The sequence below is a fragment of the Synchytrium microbalum genome (assembly GCF_006535985.1).
Source record: "Synchytrium microbalum strain JEL517 chromosome Unknown SmJEL517_scf0062, whole genome shotgun sequence".
NCBI classification, from domain to species: Eukaryota; Fungi; Chytridiomycota; class Chytridiomycetes; order Synchytriales; family Synchytriaceae; genus Synchytrium; species Synchytrium microbalum.
Window position 1 is genome coordinate 71,380 of NW_022158411.1, and position 19,643 is coordinate 91,022.

Below are 19,643 nucleotides of genomic sequence, written 5' to 3' on the forward strand. Positions count from 1 at the left end.
GATGACCTACCTGTATCAATCCATTTAGAATTTTCTCAGACTCCAATTCATGTCTTTTTGCAATATCAGTAGCAATACCATGCAAGTCGAAATCTAAAACATACATGAGTGGCGTGCGATTATTGGGTTTGATGGGAGTTGTGATGGCAGCAGCTACAGGAGGTGTTGGATTTGTCTTTTGATGGTGGAGCCATTCGTTCTTCTTCTCCATACGAATAGCAGCAAGTTGTTCTTGAAGAGAGGCACACGTCGTTGATTCGATGATGTTTTGAGTTTGCTGTCGATGTTTGTCTGTTTAATGAGAAAAAGGTAAGCAAAAATGAGTTATAACAAGGTTCATGTAATCAAAAGTGTCTAATGTTCACCTCATCGCTGCTGGTTGTACCTGTCAAGTGCAATCGGTCCAAAAACAACCAAATCGACTCGAAAGCTCCTACACTTTGGAGTACCTGACGAGTGTAGCTCCAGTGATATGCTAGGATGGGAAAACACAACTGTATAGCTCTCTCTCTCTCTCTCTCTCTCTCGTTTGCAGTCTTTAAGATCACGAGTTTCGCGTTTCGATTAGGAAACGAGACGAGGACCATTGCAGTAATTTACGCGTTTCATGCCGTTTCTACAAGCTCAAGAACATACAGTCTCACATCATAGTGTTTGGCACCAGATGTCGTCGTCTCCTTCGTGTCGAAACGTCAACGTGGCTCTCACTCACAACCAGCAGAGATCAAGCACGCAGTGAGCTCAAGATTGTAGCTAACTGGACAACATCACGAAGCAGCTGTAAGGCCTCTTCCATTCACCGCCAACAATTGTGGATCAACCGTGACAAAACCCATCTACATCTGTTGAGGCAGATCGCCCAACCATTCCTACTACTTTGGTAAGGACTTCTGTACGTTTCCTTTATCTTATGAGTATTAATAATATCTCTGCAAATCCCAAACCTCATATTGCTTCCCTCTCGCCTACGCTGCCAACTTTTCCACTCATCTTCCATTAGATCGATTGTCATCTCCACACACGAGCATAATGCAGCTCAGGAAACACTGCCTCGTTGCTTTCGTCGCCTACAGTGCCATCGTGATTACTGGTAAGGCCTGATCTGAACCATTTGACAAAATTCATTGAATCAATGAAAACGAAAGCATCTTCCAAAATCGCATTCCTTGAGGCTCTTCATTGGCAGAGAGTGGAATTGTTGAAGCATTCCAAGCTTTTGAAATTGTTTTGAATTCATTCACCCGTCACGAAACACATGGCTCTCTCTAATTCTTCAATTCTTTCACACTGCAGTGCTTGCACAGTACTCCACACCAGATGGAGGAGCTGCAAATCGTGTGGGAAATCCATTTTTCAATACGCTGCAATATGTGAATCCAATCTATGCAGCAAACGTGAACAAGTCTGTCGCTCTGTATTCAAACAATGCCACACGTGTTGCTCTCCTTCAAGTGGTCGCCACGTACCCAACATTTGTATGGCTATCTTCATTCAGTGCCATTTCCACCATATTGGCTCATCTCAGCAATGCAGCCAATCAGTCGAATGGACGACCAATAGTCGTTCCGTTCGTGATTTACAACATTCCAGGCATGTTGAGCAAGGCGTGTGATACTACTTGTCTAAAACACTCACGTTATCTCTTTCCAAAGGTCGAGATTGTTCAGCTCTTGCATCTCCTGGTCAGATACCACCTGGTGCTCTTGATCAATACAAGGCCCAATTCATCGATCCCATCCTCACACTATTTGCCACAAAACAATCAAACATCAACCTCGTGCTCATTATCGAACCTGACGCACTCCCAGATGTCATCGCTTATAATTGTGCCTCGGCGACCACCTATCCCGCTGCTATCGCATACGCCATAGCAAAATTCTCTACACTTGCAAACACTACGATTTATCTTGATGCGGGAAACGGCCCTTGGTTGGGCGTACCAGGTCTACGGGGAAAAATTGCTCCTATGTATCAAAGCGTCATGACGTTAGCCAAAGCTATCAACCCTAAAGCCAGTATTCGAGGCTACAGCAGTAATCTGTCCAACTATAACCCGTTTGAGGGAAGAGGTCTTTGTCCCGCAAAGCAATACTGTCCGTTAGTTGACGGAGCTTATAATGGAAACGAGTGTATTGATGAGAATATCTTTACCCAAACTATGAATACTGCTTTTGCCAGTGCGGGATTGCCTACACGATGGCTGATTGATACTAGTCGCTCAGGTACAGGAGATTTGCGTCAATATAGGAGAATGTATTTAATTAATTCTAAAGGCATCTGCAGGTCAAATCGGTGTTCGTACATATTGGAGCTCTTGTAAGTGAACTCCTCAGTTTTAAGAATCCTCAGTAGCTAATCTTACACATATGACATTTAGGGTGCAACATCCGAGGCGCTGGACTTGGCGAACGCGCAATATCGAATCCGGCATCCCAAGTTGACGCTTTCGTCTGGGTGAAACCTCCCGGAAATAGTGATGGTGCTAGCAACGGAACATCCGGTATCGATCCTCACTGTGTGCCGACCGATCCTCTCGGTATGTAAACGTCAATGTGAACGTCAAAACCAGGACTGACCGTCGCGTTCTTTAGGTGTAGACGCGTTAGGCGGAGCTCCATCTGCAGGTGCTTGGTTTGACGCACACTTTGTCATGCTGGTTGATAATGCTTCTCCTGCAAAATTTGTTGCATCGGTTATTCGACAAGCATCTGCGTCAACCCATACCACCAAAGCATCAAGTTATGTATGGCAAGTCGCCAATCTGCCTCTGATACTTCTGCTCAACAAGTTTAGTATCTCGTTGTTTCTTGAAGAATCGAGAGAACCCACTAACATCATTTTCACCTCTTAGGCTCATACTTTGAGCAATGTTGCAATTCTTTCTTGGCTATTAATCCTAGCTACTTAGTCGCAAACACTCGCACAGTAGTTTTTCAAGTATCTAATACGACCTCATTTCTGCTTCTGTATGTATACAAGTCTTTCAATTAAATTCAGTCTACCAGAAACGCTTGTGTGTTAATAAGCTTGAAAGCAAATGGGGTTTCATGTTATCGTTTTGTAAGCAGGATACTACAAACAAGTTCGTAGCGATCGGTTAGCGATAAGAATCTTCGTAGTATCTGGTTGCTGGTAATGTTCATTTGCGGTATTGTCAGGGTCGGAGAAACTTCTCTGATGCTGTGGGATTCATCGTGGTGTGTTGGCGAACAAACTGACAGACAGTTGACCAAGATAGTCACAATGCAGACCAGCAAGCAAAGATGCTTCATCTTTCAGCGTCCATATAAAAGCGGTTACGTCAAAAAATGCTTGTTATAGTTGCTTCCTTCATCCGGAAATTCCTCTTGCGTTCTTGCTTCGTCAAAGAAATATGAAAGACAACCTCCGTACAGTTATCTAAAGAACCGAACTATCCACTTCACCAACAGCTAAAGGAAATAAGATATCTGCATCAGGTGCTGCTTCCTTCCGAGATCCGTATCCTTTTCTGAACCGAGTCTTGTCAAACTCACATTGTCGTAGTGGAGTTGCTAACAGGTCTACTTATCAAAAAGGACGATACTTTGTACTCGTTTTCATCGATGCATAGATCTTAGTAAGTGATGAGAAACAGTTTGATCAAAGGTGTTGGACTCTGCAATTTGAACTAATACTGCTACCGTTGGCAGATTCCAAGTTTTGATTTCACATCGAACGAACATGATAAGAGGGTATTGTTTCTGGATCTTATCTTCACTGTGCATATTCTCGAGAGGTATGAGAAGCTGAAAGCTACGAGTGTGCCCAATTCATGTATTATGAATGGCCAGCTTGACGTCAAAAGTAGGATTTAGCGTTGCTTTCCAACACCATCAAAATATAAAGAAGTGATACTATGCATGATGATCAACTTTGCTACTCAAATGTATCACATTTTAAGTATGTTTCTAATACACGTACTCTTATAGTTTCAAATGCGCAGATGGTCTCTGCATACCAAACACCTAGCGGAGGATCACCGCCATCAGCAAACAACCCTTGCCTTACAGTACGTTTCGCCGGACTACGCGGCAAATGTGAACAAATCAGTTACTCTGTATTCGAGTAATGCAACACGAGTTGCAGTACTTCAAAAAGTAGCCACATACCCAACTTTTACATGGCTGTCGTCTATCGCATCTCTTCAAAGTATACCGGTGCATCTCAGTAATGCGGCCAACCAGTCAGATGGGCTACCAATCGTTGTGTCGTTTGTGGTGTATAACATTCCAGGTACTTTGATGGCATTTTCTCACCTTTCAGGGTTGAACTGACATTTTCCTTATTTCAGGTCGAGACTGCTCCGCAACTGCATCGTCTGGCCAGATACCAACTGGGGATCTTGAACAATACAAGACCCAATTCGTTGACGTGGCCGTATCATTGCTGAGCAACAAGTCATCAAACATCAAACTCGTGCTAATAATCGAGCCAGACGCTCTTGCGAACCTCATCACCAGTGGATGCAGCGAGTCCGCAACATATCCGGCTGCTATTGCTTACGCTATAGCCCAATTCTCGACACTACCAAACACTACCATTTATGTTGATTGCGCTAACGGCGGGTTGCTGGGATCACCCGTATATGAAGGAAAAATTGCTCCTGTATATCAGGATGTTATGAATCTGGCAAAATCCATCAATCCGAATGCTAGTATAAGGGGATTTAGCAGTAACTTGGCGAACTACGATGCATTTGATGGCAAAGGGATTTGTCCCGCAACAGAGAAATGTCCATTGCTTAATGGAACATATAATGGGAATCCAAATATTGATGAGAATTTGTATACACAGAGCATTAATGTTGCTTTTGCTGCTGTTGGACTTCCGACACGGTGGCTTGTTGATACTAGTCGCTCAGGTATGTTTCTGTAATCAGTCCCAAGCATTTTTGGTAATCTTAACTTGCGTTTACATAAATAGGTCGAATTGGTGTACGCAAGTCGTGGAGTTCGTGTATGTTTGAGAATTTCATAGGAATGACGAGACGTGCATCTTTTCAACGCTTGATTTTCTTTAGGGTGTAATGTTAAAGGCGCTGGTATCGGCGAGCGCCCAACATCCAATCCTGCATCGCAAGTCGATGCATTTGTGTGGGTAAAGCCACCGGGCAATAGTGACGGGAGCAGTGTCGCTGGTTCTGCTGGTGCAGATCCTCACTGTATACCAAGCAATTCTTTAGGTAAATTTTTCGCATTCAGCAGTTTTAATCACACAGTTCTCACAATTCTTCATACTTATAGGCGTTGATGCTCTCAGCAGTGCCCCGACAACTGGCTCGTGGTTTGACAAGGAGTTTGTGATGCTAGCAGACAATGCGTCTCCTCCAATACTGAGCAGTAGCAGTACCAGTACTGCGACAGTTTCTTCAGCCCCTGCTGCGACAGCGGCACAAAGTGGTGCTACGCCTGCATCATGTGCCAAGTAAGTCAACATATGAAGCTTGCCTCTACTTTCAAAGACTCGGAACTAATAACGAATTATGATTTCAATAGCGAAAGCAACTGTAACCCCTCAATGAGTAATGGAAACTCGACTTCGCACAGTCCTTCCCTAAACTGGTACTATGCTATTGTATCGGCATGGATCCTTATGATTTTGTGGTGAGACAGCAATGGTAATACATTTAGCTGTTAGATACCCTGATTGTATTTGCCTTTGATAAACGACAATACGAAGGCTTTTGAATCGAGCCAACGATTTGGCAATTAGGCAATTAGTTTGATTAACGAGTCAATGTACGCGATTTCTTTGCCAGGAACACTACAGTAATACTGGCTGATGTAAGGGTACTCACGCCGCTCACGGTATCATGCTCATGAACTGCGGTCGTCGCTTTCAAAATTTCAAATCCTTTCCGTTCTGTCTGAGTAGGAGCTTGATCTTAATATCAGGTAACTGCAATAAGTGTATATCTATTAAATTTATAGCCTCATCTACCAGCTTCATCGAGTAAAAACTGACCAATTTCTCAACGTTTAGTCACAGCGAGCGAAACACAATCGCATTGTCACCATTCCGAGGCTGGTCATGACTGGCAACTCAAATGCCATCTACCATACTACCAACTCACTGTACCGGAACATAGACATCTAAACAAATGTCAAATCTAAACAACATCGCAGCACAACCAATAACAATCTCATCAAACGACAATGACGATACATCATATGTCGCAGACGACAACCGGCCTATAGTAGTCGACGATGACGAAGATGATCCTTTCCAACATGTAGCTGTCAAAGCAAAGGCTGATGTGGCCATGGACACGGATGCTGACCACCCTGTATCGTCACCTGCAAATGGCAAGGTAGATACGGAATGCTCTATTTGTATGGATAGCTGGACGTCAGGAGGGAAACATGGAATCGTGTCGCTGAAATGTGGACATCTTTTTGGAAGGGGGTGCGATAGATTCGAAATTGGTATCGTTTAGATTAAAGTGACTGAAGCGATTTCTCTTTGTTGTAGCTGCATTGCAGACTGGATTACAAGATCAGGAAAGAAGGCTCGTTGTCCAACATGCAAGTATGTATGATGTAATGACTCTCCAACTGTCCATCATAACTTACTAAAGTTCTCATGTGTTTGCTCTGTTTAAGACGTGCAGCTACCACAAAGGACATTCGGCCCCTATTCGCAAAGAATATTGTGGCAATAGATTCAACAGAACGTGACAGACTCGTGACGGCTCGTGATGATGCTAAATTGGAGGCCGATTTGGCTAGAAAGGAGATTGCAAACTTGGAAAAACGACATGCCAACATGGTGTTGTTGAATGCTCAGTTGCAGCGACAAAATGCTCAACTTCAGCAAAAGTAAGCTCATTTGGACATTCCTTCCGGATTTTTTTTTTTGGGCAAGCGACTGACACATCACATTTCTGCAGATTGAATTTGGTTAATATGGGCATCGAAAGCGTAGAAGACGAGTCCACTCCTCGTCCCGAAGAATCAAGAGAGTATCAGTATAGTGCAAACACTCCTCTTACGGCAGCGGTATGTATATGTAATTCACTTGCTATCCAAGTTCCAGTGGCATTCTTGTGTCTCGATGTCCTAATCTGTCGCTATTAGTCTCAGTCAGTGAGAGTGCTGGCATACCATCCACAAGAGAATTTATTGCTGGTATCTCGTGGTTCACAGGCGAATAACCATGGTCTTCTCAAGATCAAAATGGACGAGAGGAATCGAAGCGAGTATATCACGTTGCATGAGAGTGTTATTCGTGATTGTCAGATCTCGCCGCATATACCTGACGTCATTGCTACAGCATCGATGGACAAGTCTATACGTCTCACATCCTTACGAACGAATAATGAAGTTCATCGGTGAGAAAAAGAGAGACGTTTCACCTCGTTGATTATCTCACATCTTGGTCTTCATATATTATAGATTCAAGTGTGATGCACCACTGTGGTCATGTGCCTTTTTACCTGCCAGTGAACACTTGTTGTGTGCGGGTCTAAGCACAGGCTCTCTGGTCATTTACGATATACGATTCCATGCAAAACCATACCTCAACCTCAGCAACAGATCTGAGCTTGGAGGACAAGGTCGAGGTATTCATTCACTGCTGGGTCTTGGAAACAAGCTATTGGGTGCATCAACCGCTGGTGTATTTGTTGTGGACGAATTTGCCAGTAGTCCAGGCAATGTTCGATGCTCACGATTGGAAACGGAAGCTGGTAATTTCGGTTGAGCTTGGTATCGGGACCGTTGCATTTTCTCCATTTCCTTTAATATTCATTGTTTTGCTTTTGGGATTCACTCGATTAGGTACTTGTACCTCGTTCTCTTACGATGCTGAGAGTAGCTCATGTCTCGCTACCTGGAGATCACCAGCCAATGTTGGAGGTGGAATGCGTCACCAAGTGTCTGTCATGTCTGCGTACGTGTCGTGACATGTCATGATCATGTCCAATGGTGTTCTGAAAAGCTAGTCCTGTCTGTTTTTAGTGGAGAAGACGGCCAAACCAAGTTATCTCGTGATTATATAATCGAGCTTCAAGGAGCACCAACTTCCATGACTAGGTCATGCATTTTCTCGAGACCACATCTCGGAAAACCTGTGGTCGTCTGCGCTCGAGATACTGGAGACAGTGGTATCACAACGGTACGATGATTTTCGAGCTGTCCCGTTTTTTATTGGTCTGACTTTGAGAAAATACCACTGTAAAGATGGGAGTCTGGGCAGCACCAGAAAATACAAGTCTACCACCACGACAAACAGGACAAGATTGCCAGCTTAACTATCGGGAGTATCTCTTGCCAGGCACCAACACTGGTTATGGCTCTAATGCTCCGAGCAACACGATAATGGACATTATTCGAACAAACCATCCAACAAAGGACACGATCGTGGCATTGACACCATCAAAGCTTCATTTTCTTCAATGGAAGTAGCCGTCTCTTTACTGTATAAATTTTGTGCATAGTTTACTTTATTTGCATATAAACATTGTGTGTGTGGAAGGGCAAGAAAAAGGTATTAGAAGTTTCATACAGACTTCGACAGTGATTTTCCTAGTATACCGCCTAAAAGCGAGATTTTGTTTATTTCCTTGTCTCGTACCAGTTGCTCGCCTTAGTGCAACTTGAAAATGTGTTTTGTTTTTTGGACGCAATCGCGTACTGTCGGGATCGGACGGTAATGACATGAGTAGTTGATTACTGTTAGAGACTTTTTACTTGCATGAGAGCATATCCTCCTGAGTGGACTTTGCGAATTTGAATCGTCATAATCTCAATTCGTTGTTACAAAACAAAACTCGAAAACCAAGACATCCAACAATAGAGGTACCAGATCAAGCCCAGAGGGATAGATCTACTATGTAGCAACTCTGCAAAAGTATATTAGCTCTCTTATTGATGTACTATCTTATTCTGGACCTTGTTTTCGGCAGCGGCAGCCGAAACATCTGACATTCTACTTGCATACAATAGGTCCAACAGCCAAGAACGAATCAATCCTCACCTCCATTACTTTAAACATGATCGTATCTAAGCGTTGTGTCGCTCTTTTTGATGTGCCGATGCCCGAATGGCCATCACTCGAAACCGACATCAACCATTGCAACAAAAATTTGTTTTTGCCGCAAGTTTAGATCTCGGGTCTCCCCACCACCAAGGCCCTCCTATATCGTGGAAGAGTAGATCTTGCTGCTGATCAAGTGAGTCTTTGGATCTAATCAAGCAATTCTAGCACTTGCCTTCTAAAGAGGCTTCACACCTTAGGTTTTGTGTATTGGATTCTCGTATGCCCTATTGTCACTGCCGGGCATGGCTGGGCTCTGTTGGGTCGATGGGTTCGTGATGTGCACTCAGGCGCCGGTATGCACCACGCAACAGCAGCCGTCAGCGGGTTCTCCATGTGATAACACCGTAGACAACCAGTAGGCCTCATATGAAAGGTGAACTCGATACCAAGTCAGGATCCGTATCTAATCACAAGGTAACTCTGGCACTTTGCTTTTCAACAATGGGTAATTACACTCAGTCAACGAGATCCTCATCTATTACGATTGAAGACATGTCTTTTGCTGTCCAAGTGATTTTTTAATCCCAAGAGTTTGGGCGTGAAGTTTGTCCCGTATCCTTGTCTTGCCCAACAGTAAATGACAATTTCTAGATATCATGCACCGTCTGAATGATTCGAGTGCACGACCCCCCCCCCCCCCCCCCCAAGTCGTGCGTTGGAGCAAGTAGCGAGAAATCCTAGTAAGAAAGTTGAAGAACTTGAACCATGCGTACACAGAAAAGACAAAAAAAAGCCTAGTGTTCGAATACAAAGGATGCAAATTATATCTGTTTGGGTCGTGTGAAACAATGCGATACACGAAAACAAGACAAACGCAATAAAGTATTTATAGAGCTGTTCCTCTTTCAAAGTTTGCCTATTGCGAGGTGATGAGATTAGACAATGAGATCAGAAGCAAGGATAGATAGCAAAGACATCGAGCATCATACCTTGATATCGGAAGTATACTTGTCATAGGATCGTGCAATCTTTTGATTGAACTTCATATTACGGTCATTGATATATGTAACATCTGCAAATAGAAGGTAATCAGATTAGACTTCAGCATCCACTTCAGTGTGACAATCCCTTCACAATACACTAAACAACACAGCATACCATCATCTTCATGGAAGGCTCTCCTCTTTGAGAACTTGGCTCGTTTAGCAATCTGATCATGCACTTCCTTGGATAGCTTGTCTACAGCAGCCTGCGATGGTTTGCTGGATCCAGCATACGCCATTGAGTTAGCGTCTCGATAAAACGCTTCTTCTTGAGATACACCTAGTACAGATGCCCGTGCTTTGGCGTCTTCCTTTTCGGCATGGTAGCGAGCCATATTTGGTGAGATTGTTGCGATTTGTTTATTGTATTTTTTGGCTGCTACTTGTGCATAGTCTATAGAGAATGGGTATAGTTAGTATGGCGTTGTAAGAATACGAAGAACATGTCCAGTGGTTGACGGGGGAAGAAAGCAGATATTAGTAACATTAAATTCACATACCAGTGAATCCATTATCCTGTCTCTTTGCTTTCTCCTTCAGCTTTCGTTCCCAAGCCTCCGCATCCTCTACAGTATACGACAGATTCTTTACACGTTCATAGTCGACACCCTTCTCTTCGATTTCCTGCTGATCCAATAATTCTTGTGCTTCCTGTCGTTTCCGTTCCAACTTCAATGATTCTTTCGGGTTTCCTCCCTTCTTTCGTGATGCTTCGGTGGCAGCATCAGCTCTATTTGCTGCGGTTGCCTTTTTCTATTAGGTGGGAGTGAAGAATGTCAGATGTGTGTTTGTGGTCGATGTTGGTGACGGTTTTAAGTTATAATGTACTTGCCATATCAGCCTTTGCCTTGGCTAGTCTTTCTAGACGTGCAGCGACCTTTGGATCTACAGTGGGCGGTTGCTCTGCTTGTTCCTCTTCATGCTCGACATTGTCATCGGCTTGTTGCTCGACATTGTCGTTGGAGTCATGAGCAACAGGTTTTACAGTCTCGTCCTCTTGTTCGGCGGCCTCTGGCTCTTCTGCCCTCCTTCTCTTTTTGGCCATCTCGATATATGTATTGGGAATTGGATGCGAACGAATGTTTTGTAGAAATGCAAGATTATTGATGTATGAGCTGGATCTGTGACGTGTTGCACGGTGAATCGCAAGGTGTAAGTACTCTGGATTCTTTGAGCGATTCGAATGCGTCGTTCTTAGTGCTAAAATGGACATTTCTTCATCAAAATGCGAGTCAAGAGAAGCAATAGGTGTATCTTCACACTACGACACTATATGACCTTGAATATGCGAGGATCTAGTGGTATCCACGCTCAGATTAAGGTAATGACGCGTTTTGATTCATCTCTAAGAGTTCAAACACGTGAACGCAGCAACAAAACTGTTCGATTTTGAGGATTTGTTCGTTGCGTGAGCTGGAGAAGAGATGGCAAGAACTAAAAGGGCGCCACGTAAAAGCGCCACTCCTACTAAAGGTGCTGCTGCAAGTACGTTGTTGAACTAGTATCTATCACGTTTTGTTTTTGTTTGGATGCCGTTGGATTGTAATAAATCAGGTTGAAACACGACGACGATGATGATGATCCTGACGACCATTAGTTACAACAAAAATAAACTATTCTAACGTGTATCTTCGTATTCTATCAAAGGGCCGCAGCCACGATCAAGACCATCAACTACCAAACGGAGATATCGTCCTGGGGATGTCGCGCTCAAGGAAATTCGGCAATACCAAAAGTCTACTGACTTGCTTATACGAAAACTTCCCTTTGCTAGACTGGTACGCTATCGAGCCTGATACGTGTATAGCTTCTTATTATGAATGATCCACTATGGTCGAATCACTCAGGAATGCCATGTCATCCTTGATGTCGTCATTGTCGCGACAGTCAGGAAGGGGATGATATGGCAACCGCATCATTTGTCTTATCATGCCATATCGTCATCGTCATGGCCCTTACTAACCAATTCACATGCGTTATGTACTACCTTAGGTGAGAGAAATAGCTCAAGAATATGTGACTGGTGGCGCTCTCGATGGCGAGCTGCGATTCCAGTCACATGCCCTAATGGCATTGCAGGAAGCTGCTGAAGCATACATGGTTCACCTGTTTGAAGATTCGTGAGTGTTGACTCAGATTCTTCTGTTCTTGTTGTTGATCAGACAAGCCTGTTATCATTGAAAAAAGAACGATCCATGCCTTTATCGTTTTGTTTGGAGGACCAACGGCTTGTTGCAAGAACCGCCGACCATGCAAGAACCAACAACTCATCAAATACACACCTACTAGGAACTTGTGTGCAGTGCACGCCAAGCGTGTTACTCTCATGCAAAAGGACATGCAACTCGCTCGCCGTATTCGTGGACCACTGTTTGGTTAAGATTGTTTGATATGTTATAAATAACTTAATTGTCGTTTTGGTGTGTGAAGAAGAGAGGACAAAGGAGGGATGATGAAGAAGCGAGCTACGATGTATGATAAATATGTTATATATTTGAACATTATAATGCAGATCGATTCCAGGTAAAATAGATATAATCAAAAGGCCGCCTGGTGAAGTCGACAAAAGGTTTAGAGTTTAGAGTTAGTGCATTCGAGGGGCAGAAGAGGTAGAAGAGGAACAATATGACGTGTTTGAGTCCGATCAGAGCATAGAAGCTTCGCCGAAAGAAAGAAAACGCTTCCATTACTGCGCAACCAGATGTTTTTCAGTTGATTTCACTGGCCAATCATCTTCCTTTCTGGAATCACAAAAACCAGAACGGTATCTCACAACTCAACTCGCAACACCACAAACAACAACAAAGTACTCTCTCCCATATATAACCAAACAAAAACTCTTTCAAAATGAACGATGGCAAGTGCTTGCTCCCCTCTATTGCTGCTGTTTCGTTATTGCAATCGTCGGATTATTCATGATATTCGAAAATATTCAATCTTCACCCCTTGACGAGATCAACAATGTAAACAACATCAATCACTAACTTGTTTATTCCATTCATCCACTTATAGATGTCGCTGCCGTAAGTCTCAAACTTGATGCCATCTACTCGATTCGCTGCCCTCTCGATGCTGTTCGTCTCCATCAACGCCACCCGCGCGCTCACACCAGTTTGTTTTTTCTAGCTCGTTATTGACAACGGTTCCGGTATGTGCAAGGCCGGTTTCGCTGGTGATGACGCACCCCGTGCTGTAAGTGATGTTGAACATTCTTTCTTATCCTGATTCCATTGTTCATACTTTTGGAAATTTTCCAACTCAGCCATATGAGATTTGCATATTTCTCAAAACACATTCTAATCAGTCTTTAATCATCTAACTAGGTCTTCCCATCCATTGTCGGTCGTCCCCGTCACCAAGGTATCATGGTCGGTATGGGCCAAAAGGACTCGTACGTCGGTGATGAAGCTCAATCCAAGCGAGGTATCCTGACCTTGAAATACCCAATTGAACACGGTATCGTTACCAACTGGGACGACATGGAAAAGATCTGGTATGTTATTCTCACAGTTGAAAATGCTGTCTGCGTGGCGATGGTTGCAAAAAAAAGACATTCTTTTTCCTGATTACATCTTTATGTACCTCTATCTAGGCATCACACCTTCTACAACGAATTGCGTGTCGCTCCAGAAGAGCACCCAGTTTTATTGACTGAAGCCCCACTCAACCCAAAGGCTAACCGTGAAAAGATGACCCAAATCATGTTTGAAACATTCAACACCCCAGCCTTCTACGTTGCCATCCAAGCCGTATTGTCATTGTATGCATCTGGTCGTACTACTGGTATCGTATTGGATTCTGGTGATGGTGTTACCCACACTGTACCAATCTATGAAGGTTATGCTGTAAGTCTACTTTGAGGTCACTGGCTTGTTTCTTTCAGTATATCAAACATTATTTGCTTACAATTTTTTTTTGTCATTAGCTTCCCCACGCCATCCTCCGTCTGGACTTGGCTGGTCGTGACTTGACCGACTACTTGATGAAGATCCTCACCGAACGAGGCTACTCATTCACCACCACTGCCGAACGTGAAATCGTTCGTGACATCAAAGAGAAGCTCTGTTACGTCGCCTTGGACTTTGAGCAAGAAATGACCACTGCTGCTCAATCCTCTGCTTTGGAAAAGAGCTACGAATTGCCCGATGGACAAGTCATCACCATCGGAAACGAACGATTCCGTGCTCCTGAAGCTCTCTTCCAACCTTCATTCTTGGGTTTGGAAGCTGCTGGTATCCACGAAACAACATACAACTCTATCATGAAGTGTGATGTTGATATTCGTAAGGACTTGTACGGAAACATTGTCTTGTCTGGTGGTACCACCATGTGAGTCTATTGCTTGATTAGTTGTTTGACTGGGTGAAGTGACTGGGTGGAGTCGTTGTTCGAAGTCACGAATCTAGGAGTTCAATCTGATCTTTCTTTCTCCGTCACAGGTACCCTGGCATTGCTGACCGTATGCAACGAGAAATCACTGCTCTTGCTCCTTCATCCATGAAGATCAAGATCGTTGCTCCCCCAGAACGAAAGTACTCTGTCTGGATCGGTGGTTCCATCTTGGCTTCGTTGTCCACCTTCCAACAGATGTGGTATGTATTTGGTTTCATCTCAACTCGTCGCTAAACTCTTCAGTCCTCAGATTGTGCGTTGATTGCTAACTATGGTGTTTCTCAATTAGGATCTCCAAACAAGAATATGATGAATCTGGTCCATCAATTGTCCACCGAAGTGAGTATTCTATTCAGCTTATTCTCAATTTTCTACCGCTTTTACATGTTTACTGATATCATTCTTCCTCTATTAGAATGCTTCTAAGCATAGAAATGTAAACACTGCCCGTCAATTGCTTGATTCAAAAATGAACATCGAACTAACTACAATCCTTTTTCACAGTAGTCATTTATCATTTCTGTTGCTGGATAGTTGCGAAGGGTAATATTAGTGATATCAGTGTAGGAGATATATACCGAAATCTTTCAAAGATATAGAGAAATCCAAAAATAAATTGCAGTAAGAGGAAAATTCAGGCTTTTGCCCGTAAATGGTTTGGATCCTTACAATTCGAAATCGACTACAACGATCCAGCGAATGCAACGAATGATGTAATCGCACGCTGCTACACCACGTAAAATGCTGTCTCTAACTGACGTGTGACATCGCCAGCAAATCTGAAACCTTCCTTGGTTGCCTTGCCAATAATTTGGATTCTTCCTTACAGGAAGCTCTGGAACCACCACACGATTCTTGTACTCGAATGCACTGCTGGGAGGGATGTTGTTTATGAGTTGAGACTGCATCGCCCTTCTGCGTCATGGTTCGGTGTTTTCCAATTTGGATTGTCAGAGCTTTTGACCATCATGACCGTTGAAGACACCGAATATGTTCGTGCCGTGGTGCTGCATCGGATCCTCTCTTCATCGCACTTGACGTGCAGCTTATTGTAGGTCCTCCTCGTGAATGGATCAAACATGGTCAAGGCCGGTTTTGCTGGTGATGAAGAGTCACGTTCGTGTAAGAGACTGCTACTTTATTATTATTTTCGTAGGTATCTTCGGTGGAAATTTGACAAGTCTGCTAAAGGCAGAAGGGCTGCTCTTGATTCTCAAAATACATTACGCTAACGAGGTTTGTGATTTATAGGTCTTTTCATCGGTTATCGGCAGGCTACGGAAGCTCGATACAGTTTCGAGTGGCATGTATGGGCGTGCCTTGAAGGACTCGTATTCCGTTCGTTTTGCAGTAGACACGCCCACATCACAGCCTTCACATACCATCAAAAACAGCATCAATATGACACTCGGACGCATCAGGATGCTGCTTCAGCAATCCATATGAACTTCTAACAATTCCAGAAGGACAATGTTCCTCCGCGCACACGTTTCCGATTCCTTGACGGTGATTACGCGTTGGCCTTCCACGGAGATTAGTGGGGCAAGACAGGAGTTTACTGATAGGTGCCGGGATATATAATAGGAGGCATCAGCATAGGTATACAAGTGTCACCAAAAAAAACGGCAGTATGAACTGCAAGATCTTACACGATCCGGTGCGTGATATGCATCATACGAGGATACCATGACAGTACTGATCCACATCCTCCTATACGTCCCAAAAGTAGTAACGGGTGAGTTTTTGACCTTAGCTATCATTACGAAACCACAACACACCAAGCTCGCAAATGTTTTGATCACCACGTACCTTCACCACAGCGTAATCTGTTCCCTGTTCCAGTCAATCCGATACGTCTCAGATATTCAATACGCGTCTCTTCCCACTTGGAGTTGACACGGTTTTCGGTTTGCCATTCAGATAGATCTTTGGCTGATTTCGCTTTTCCATTGCAGACGTTCCGACTAATTCCAAAGCTAGCAAGTAAGTTGGAAGAAAGCCTGTTGTTTAGATCGGGAGTGACTATAGATGTGAAGTTCTATGTTTGATTCCCAGTTTGAAGTCTGTCTGTGTGCGGAAGACTTGGGAAGTTCACATATGCGACAACTGAAAGGAAGAGCTATACTATGCTCTATGCTTTTATTTTACCATATATAGCTCGAAAACACGCTTTTTTCACGTGGGAACTTTCAAAGAACTATGTGAAAACCTCAACATTAAGCACATCTACCAACATATCTCACACCTCCTCACACAACGTATCGATGAAGCATCTCGACCACGAATCTCGTGCCATTTGACACCATACACGTCATCCACCCACTCCAGCAACCAACAGACTCTCAACGCAGCAAAAAACTCGACCCCCAGGTTACATGATTGAGGAATTTTGGACAAACGCTTCCTGGCCCAACAACCTCAACGCCAACATTTCTAAATTGTTTTACAAGCTATAGCCAGCCATGAGTCGTCTCCCAATTGAAGAGTTACTGAAAATCACCAATTGTAAGTCTTACATACTCCTTGCCTGGCAAAGTAAGAAGCTAACAACATATACTCGCCAGTCTCAAGAGGCGAGCTAGAAGCCCTCACGCGCCGTTTCGCTGAGCTGGGGCCTGACAAGACCGATCGTGTCGATCGTGCCCGTTTCCGTGATTTGCTGGCTGATACGTTTGGTGTTGATGATTCCCTGTTGATGGATCGTGGTATGTTGCTTGAAAACGATATGACAGGGTGTCTTATGTCTACTGACTCATACGACTTGTTGCAATAGTGTTTCGATGCTTTGACAGTGACGCCGACAACTACATTTCATTCGACGAGCATGTGCGAGGCATGTCTGTCTTCCTCAAGGGAAAATTTGAAGAGCGTTTACGATGTAAGTGTTACTTGTGAATAAAAGCCAAAAAAACCCCCCGAAATTACTGTGCTAGAATGCTCCAACACCTTACACACTCATCACTCCATCACACCACCACATAGTCTGCTTCCGAGTCTACGACCTAAACGGCGATCGCTACATCTCCAAAGAAGAAACCTTCCAAATGCTCCGCAACTGTCTCGTCCGCGGCTCAGAGGAAGACGAAGACGGTGTCAAAGACCTGGTAGACCTCGTCCTCAAACGCCTTGACGAAGACCGTGACGGCCGTGTCTCCGAAGCTGACTGGGCTGCTGCTGTTGGTCGCGAACCACTCTTGCTAGAGGCTTTTGGACAGTGTTTACCAGCTGCTAAGGTTGTTGAAAAGTATCTGAATGTCGAGCTGGAGGCTACAGTTGCGAGTTCGAGAGCTGCTACGTATGGATTGAGTAAGAAGGTTGCCACGAATGCTGCGACAAGCCCCACGATTCCAAAGGTGGAGGTTTCAAAGGCTGATGCTAAGGCTGGACCTGCTAAACGTGCTCCTTCGGCGCCACAAGCTGGTCGATAAAAACAAGTGGTCGAGATGTGCTATGGTGTAAATCTAATCTACTTTTGGCTCATTCAAAATACGATATAAAATACAATTACGGTTTTTTATAAAGAATGAGTTTGATTACTATTTTTTTGGGTTTTTGTATACGATGTGCTTCTATATGTGGTGTAGTGTTGTTGTGACGTCGTTTTTTTGGTAATATTGGCTCCTGCCCCTGTCATCCTATATACTATTTCCTATTTATACGGTATGAAGAGGATGACCATCAGCTTTCAAGAGAGATATAGCAGCATCATATCCAGCAGCAAGTACACGAGGACCATCACCAACAGAGGTATAAATAACCCTCTTCAAAGACCCAGCTTCATAACTCGCCATCCTAATACCCTTTGTGACATGCTCGATACTATCCGGTCTCTTTATATCCAATGCACGACCATAGTAGTCATTCACATCCACATTAGCAGGTGGAGCAAAGTAGTGTTCGACCAATGCAAGTACCTCAGCGACGTTTCCCTTGGGCAAGTATACGACAGCGTTTGGACCAGCGTCGAATGTATAAGCACATTTGTATCCCTTTCCAGCAGCGATAGACATGCTATTATATTGTGTGAGGAGATGGATTATACCACGGGAGGTATCATTGAGGTAGAAGATGGGTGGGTACGTGTCGAGACATACAGAGTGGAATTGGTTGGAGTCCTTCATGGTGATTTCAGCGAAGCTATCAAAGTCCTTGGCTTTGATTGCTGTGATCATGGCCTGCATACGTTCTGGCACACATTTATCGATGCGGTGTTGTAGCAAGTCACTGGTTTCGACGGTCGTTTGCATTCCTTCGGTAGACGATGTAGCCTTCTTGGCATCCGATACTACAAATATCAGTGCTTCCATATCGGGCCAGTGGGTTTCAGGAGCGACCTGGACGGCCAGCGAGTCGACACCAGTCGCATCTATACCCATTTCCCAAGCGACAAACCCACCAAAGAGCGAGCGACATGCAGATCCAGAGCCTACTCTGGCAAGACGTGACACCTCACTAGCATTCATTAGCAGCTCATACAGTTGCGACAGGGCAAACGTCAAGGCAGCGAATCCTGAAGCCGATGAAGCCAGACCAGCAGCAGTTGGGAAGTTGTTGTTTGATGCTATGTGGAGTCCATACGAAGACAATGGTGGTAGTGGCTTTCCCTGTTTGGCAGCTAGATCCTCCATCTCTTTGCGTAGTCGCTTGGTTTCCAACACGACATTTTTTAGACGTTTGGAAGCCGAAACGTCTTCACCCTTTCCATTGAGCCAGAGGGTATCGGATGTGAAGGAGGGATCAGCTCGTACGGTGGTCTTTGAGTGCAGATGGTCCTGGTTGAGGGTGACGGACAATGACGAGTTTGTTGGGAGGATGAGAGCAGTGTCTCGCTTGCCCCAGTATTTGATGACGGCGATGTTGACGGGTGCTGTCACAGTCACTTCGTGCACGGTCGAGTTGGTGGCTACCATCCTGTATCCTATCTATATGCTATACGCTATGTGGTGATTGTTTAATGAAATTGTTTGGATTAAATTTGTGGGGTGAGGATTTGATGAAGTTTGGACGTTGTGAGGAGCCATGTTCGCAGCAAATGAAGGACAAAATGACGTGGAAAATGAAGATTTAACGCGTTGTAAAGAGTGTTCTTGCCTAACAGAATGTTGGAGCGAGGTCAAGAAATGTCAAGTAATACGTATTTTGGCTTTCGTACGATAGATGGTGCATCACACCAAAGGACAGTAAAAGAAGGCCATCACGCTTATACGT

General features: G+C 44.1%; 6 protein-coding genes across 6 annotated transcripts; 4 read left to right on the forward strand and 2 right to left on the reverse strand.

Moving 5' to 3' along the window:
- Positions 1 to 1,029: 1,029 nt before the first annotated feature.
- SmJEL517_g05859 (uncharacterized protein) lies at positions 1,030 to 2,864 on the forward strand (the record flags this gene model as incomplete). The annotated part of the gene is made up of 7 exons (XM_031171785.1): positions 1,030 to 1,090; positions 1,294 to 1,608; positions 1,653 to 2,222; positions 2,284 to 2,316; positions 2,378 to 2,536; positions 2,592 to 2,787; positions 2,852 to 2,864. 7 exons carry the CDS (start codon positions 1,030 to 1,032, stop codon positions 2,862 to 2,864), a joined length of 1,347 nt encoding a protein of 448 aa, XP_031022246.1.
- A 1,100-nt stretch (positions 2,865 to 3,964) lies between these two features.
- Positions 3,965 to 8,426, forward strand: SmJEL517_g05860 (uncharacterized protein; the record flags this gene model as incomplete). The annotated part of the gene is made up of 16 exons (XM_031171786.1): positions 3,965 to 4,058; positions 4,123 to 4,254; positions 4,313 to 4,882; positions 4,945 to 4,977; positions 5,042 to 5,203; positions 5,265 to 5,445; positions 5,517 to 5,595; positions 6,110 to 6,426; positions 6,493 to 6,549; positions 6,624 to 6,839; positions 6,911 to 7,019; positions 7,098 to 7,351; positions 7,416 to 7,708; positions 7,800 to 7,911; positions 7,980 to 8,136; positions 8,202 to 8,426. The coding sequence occupies 16 exons, from the start codon at positions 3,965 to 3,967 to the stop codon at positions 8,424 to 8,426; spliced, it is 2,991 nt and encodes a 996-aa protein (XP_031022243.1).
- A 1,460-nt stretch (positions 8,427 to 9,886) lies between these two features.
- SmJEL517_g05861 (uncharacterized protein) lies at positions 9,887 to 11,088 on the reverse strand (the record flags this gene model as incomplete). Its single annotated transcript, XM_031171787.1, has 5 exons — positions 9,887 to 9,916; positions 9,990 to 10,072; positions 10,159 to 10,437; positions 10,544 to 10,796; positions 10,921 to 11,088. The coding sequence occupies 5 exons, from the start codon at positions 11,086 to 11,088 to the stop codon at positions 9,887 to 9,889; spliced, it is 813 nt and encodes a 270-aa protein (XP_031022244.1).
- Positions 11,089 to 11,467: 379 nt separating this feature from the next.
- Positions 11,468 to 14,861, forward strand: SmJEL517_g05862 (uncharacterized protein; the record flags this gene model as incomplete). The annotated part of the gene is made up of 12 exons (XM_031171788.1): positions 11,468 to 11,528; positions 11,691 to 11,821; positions 12,036 to 12,163; positions 12,333 to 12,418; positions 13,056 to 13,066; positions 13,170 to 13,235; positions 13,367 to 13,536; positions 13,636 to 13,888; positions 13,969 to 14,372; positions 14,483 to 14,635; positions 14,725 to 14,774; positions 14,851 to 14,861. 12 exons carry the CDS (start codon positions 11,468 to 11,470, stop codon positions 14,859 to 14,861), a joined length of 1,524 nt encoding a protein of 507 aa, XP_031022241.1.
- Positions 14,862 to 16,897: 2,036 nt separating this feature from the next.
- Positions 16,898 to 17,863, forward strand: SmJEL517_g05863 (uncharacterized protein; the record flags this gene model as incomplete). Its single annotated transcript, XM_031171789.1, has 4 exons — positions 16,898 to 16,940; positions 17,000 to 17,140; positions 17,209 to 17,313; positions 17,418 to 17,863. 4 exons carry the CDS (start codon positions 16,898 to 16,900, stop codon positions 17,861 to 17,863), a joined length of 735 nt encoding a protein of 244 aa, XP_031022242.1.
- A 225-nt stretch (positions 17,864 to 18,088) lies between these two features.
- MVD1 (diphosphomevalonate decarboxylase) lies at positions 18,089 to 19,345 on the reverse strand (the record flags this gene model as incomplete). Its single annotated transcript, XM_031171790.1, has 1 exon — positions 18,089 to 19,345. The coding sequence occupies one exon, from the start codon at positions 19,343 to 19,345 to the stop codon at positions 18,089 to 18,091; it is 1,257 nt and encodes a 418-aa protein (XP_031022239.1).
- Positions 19,346 to 19,643: the final 298 nt, after the last annotated feature.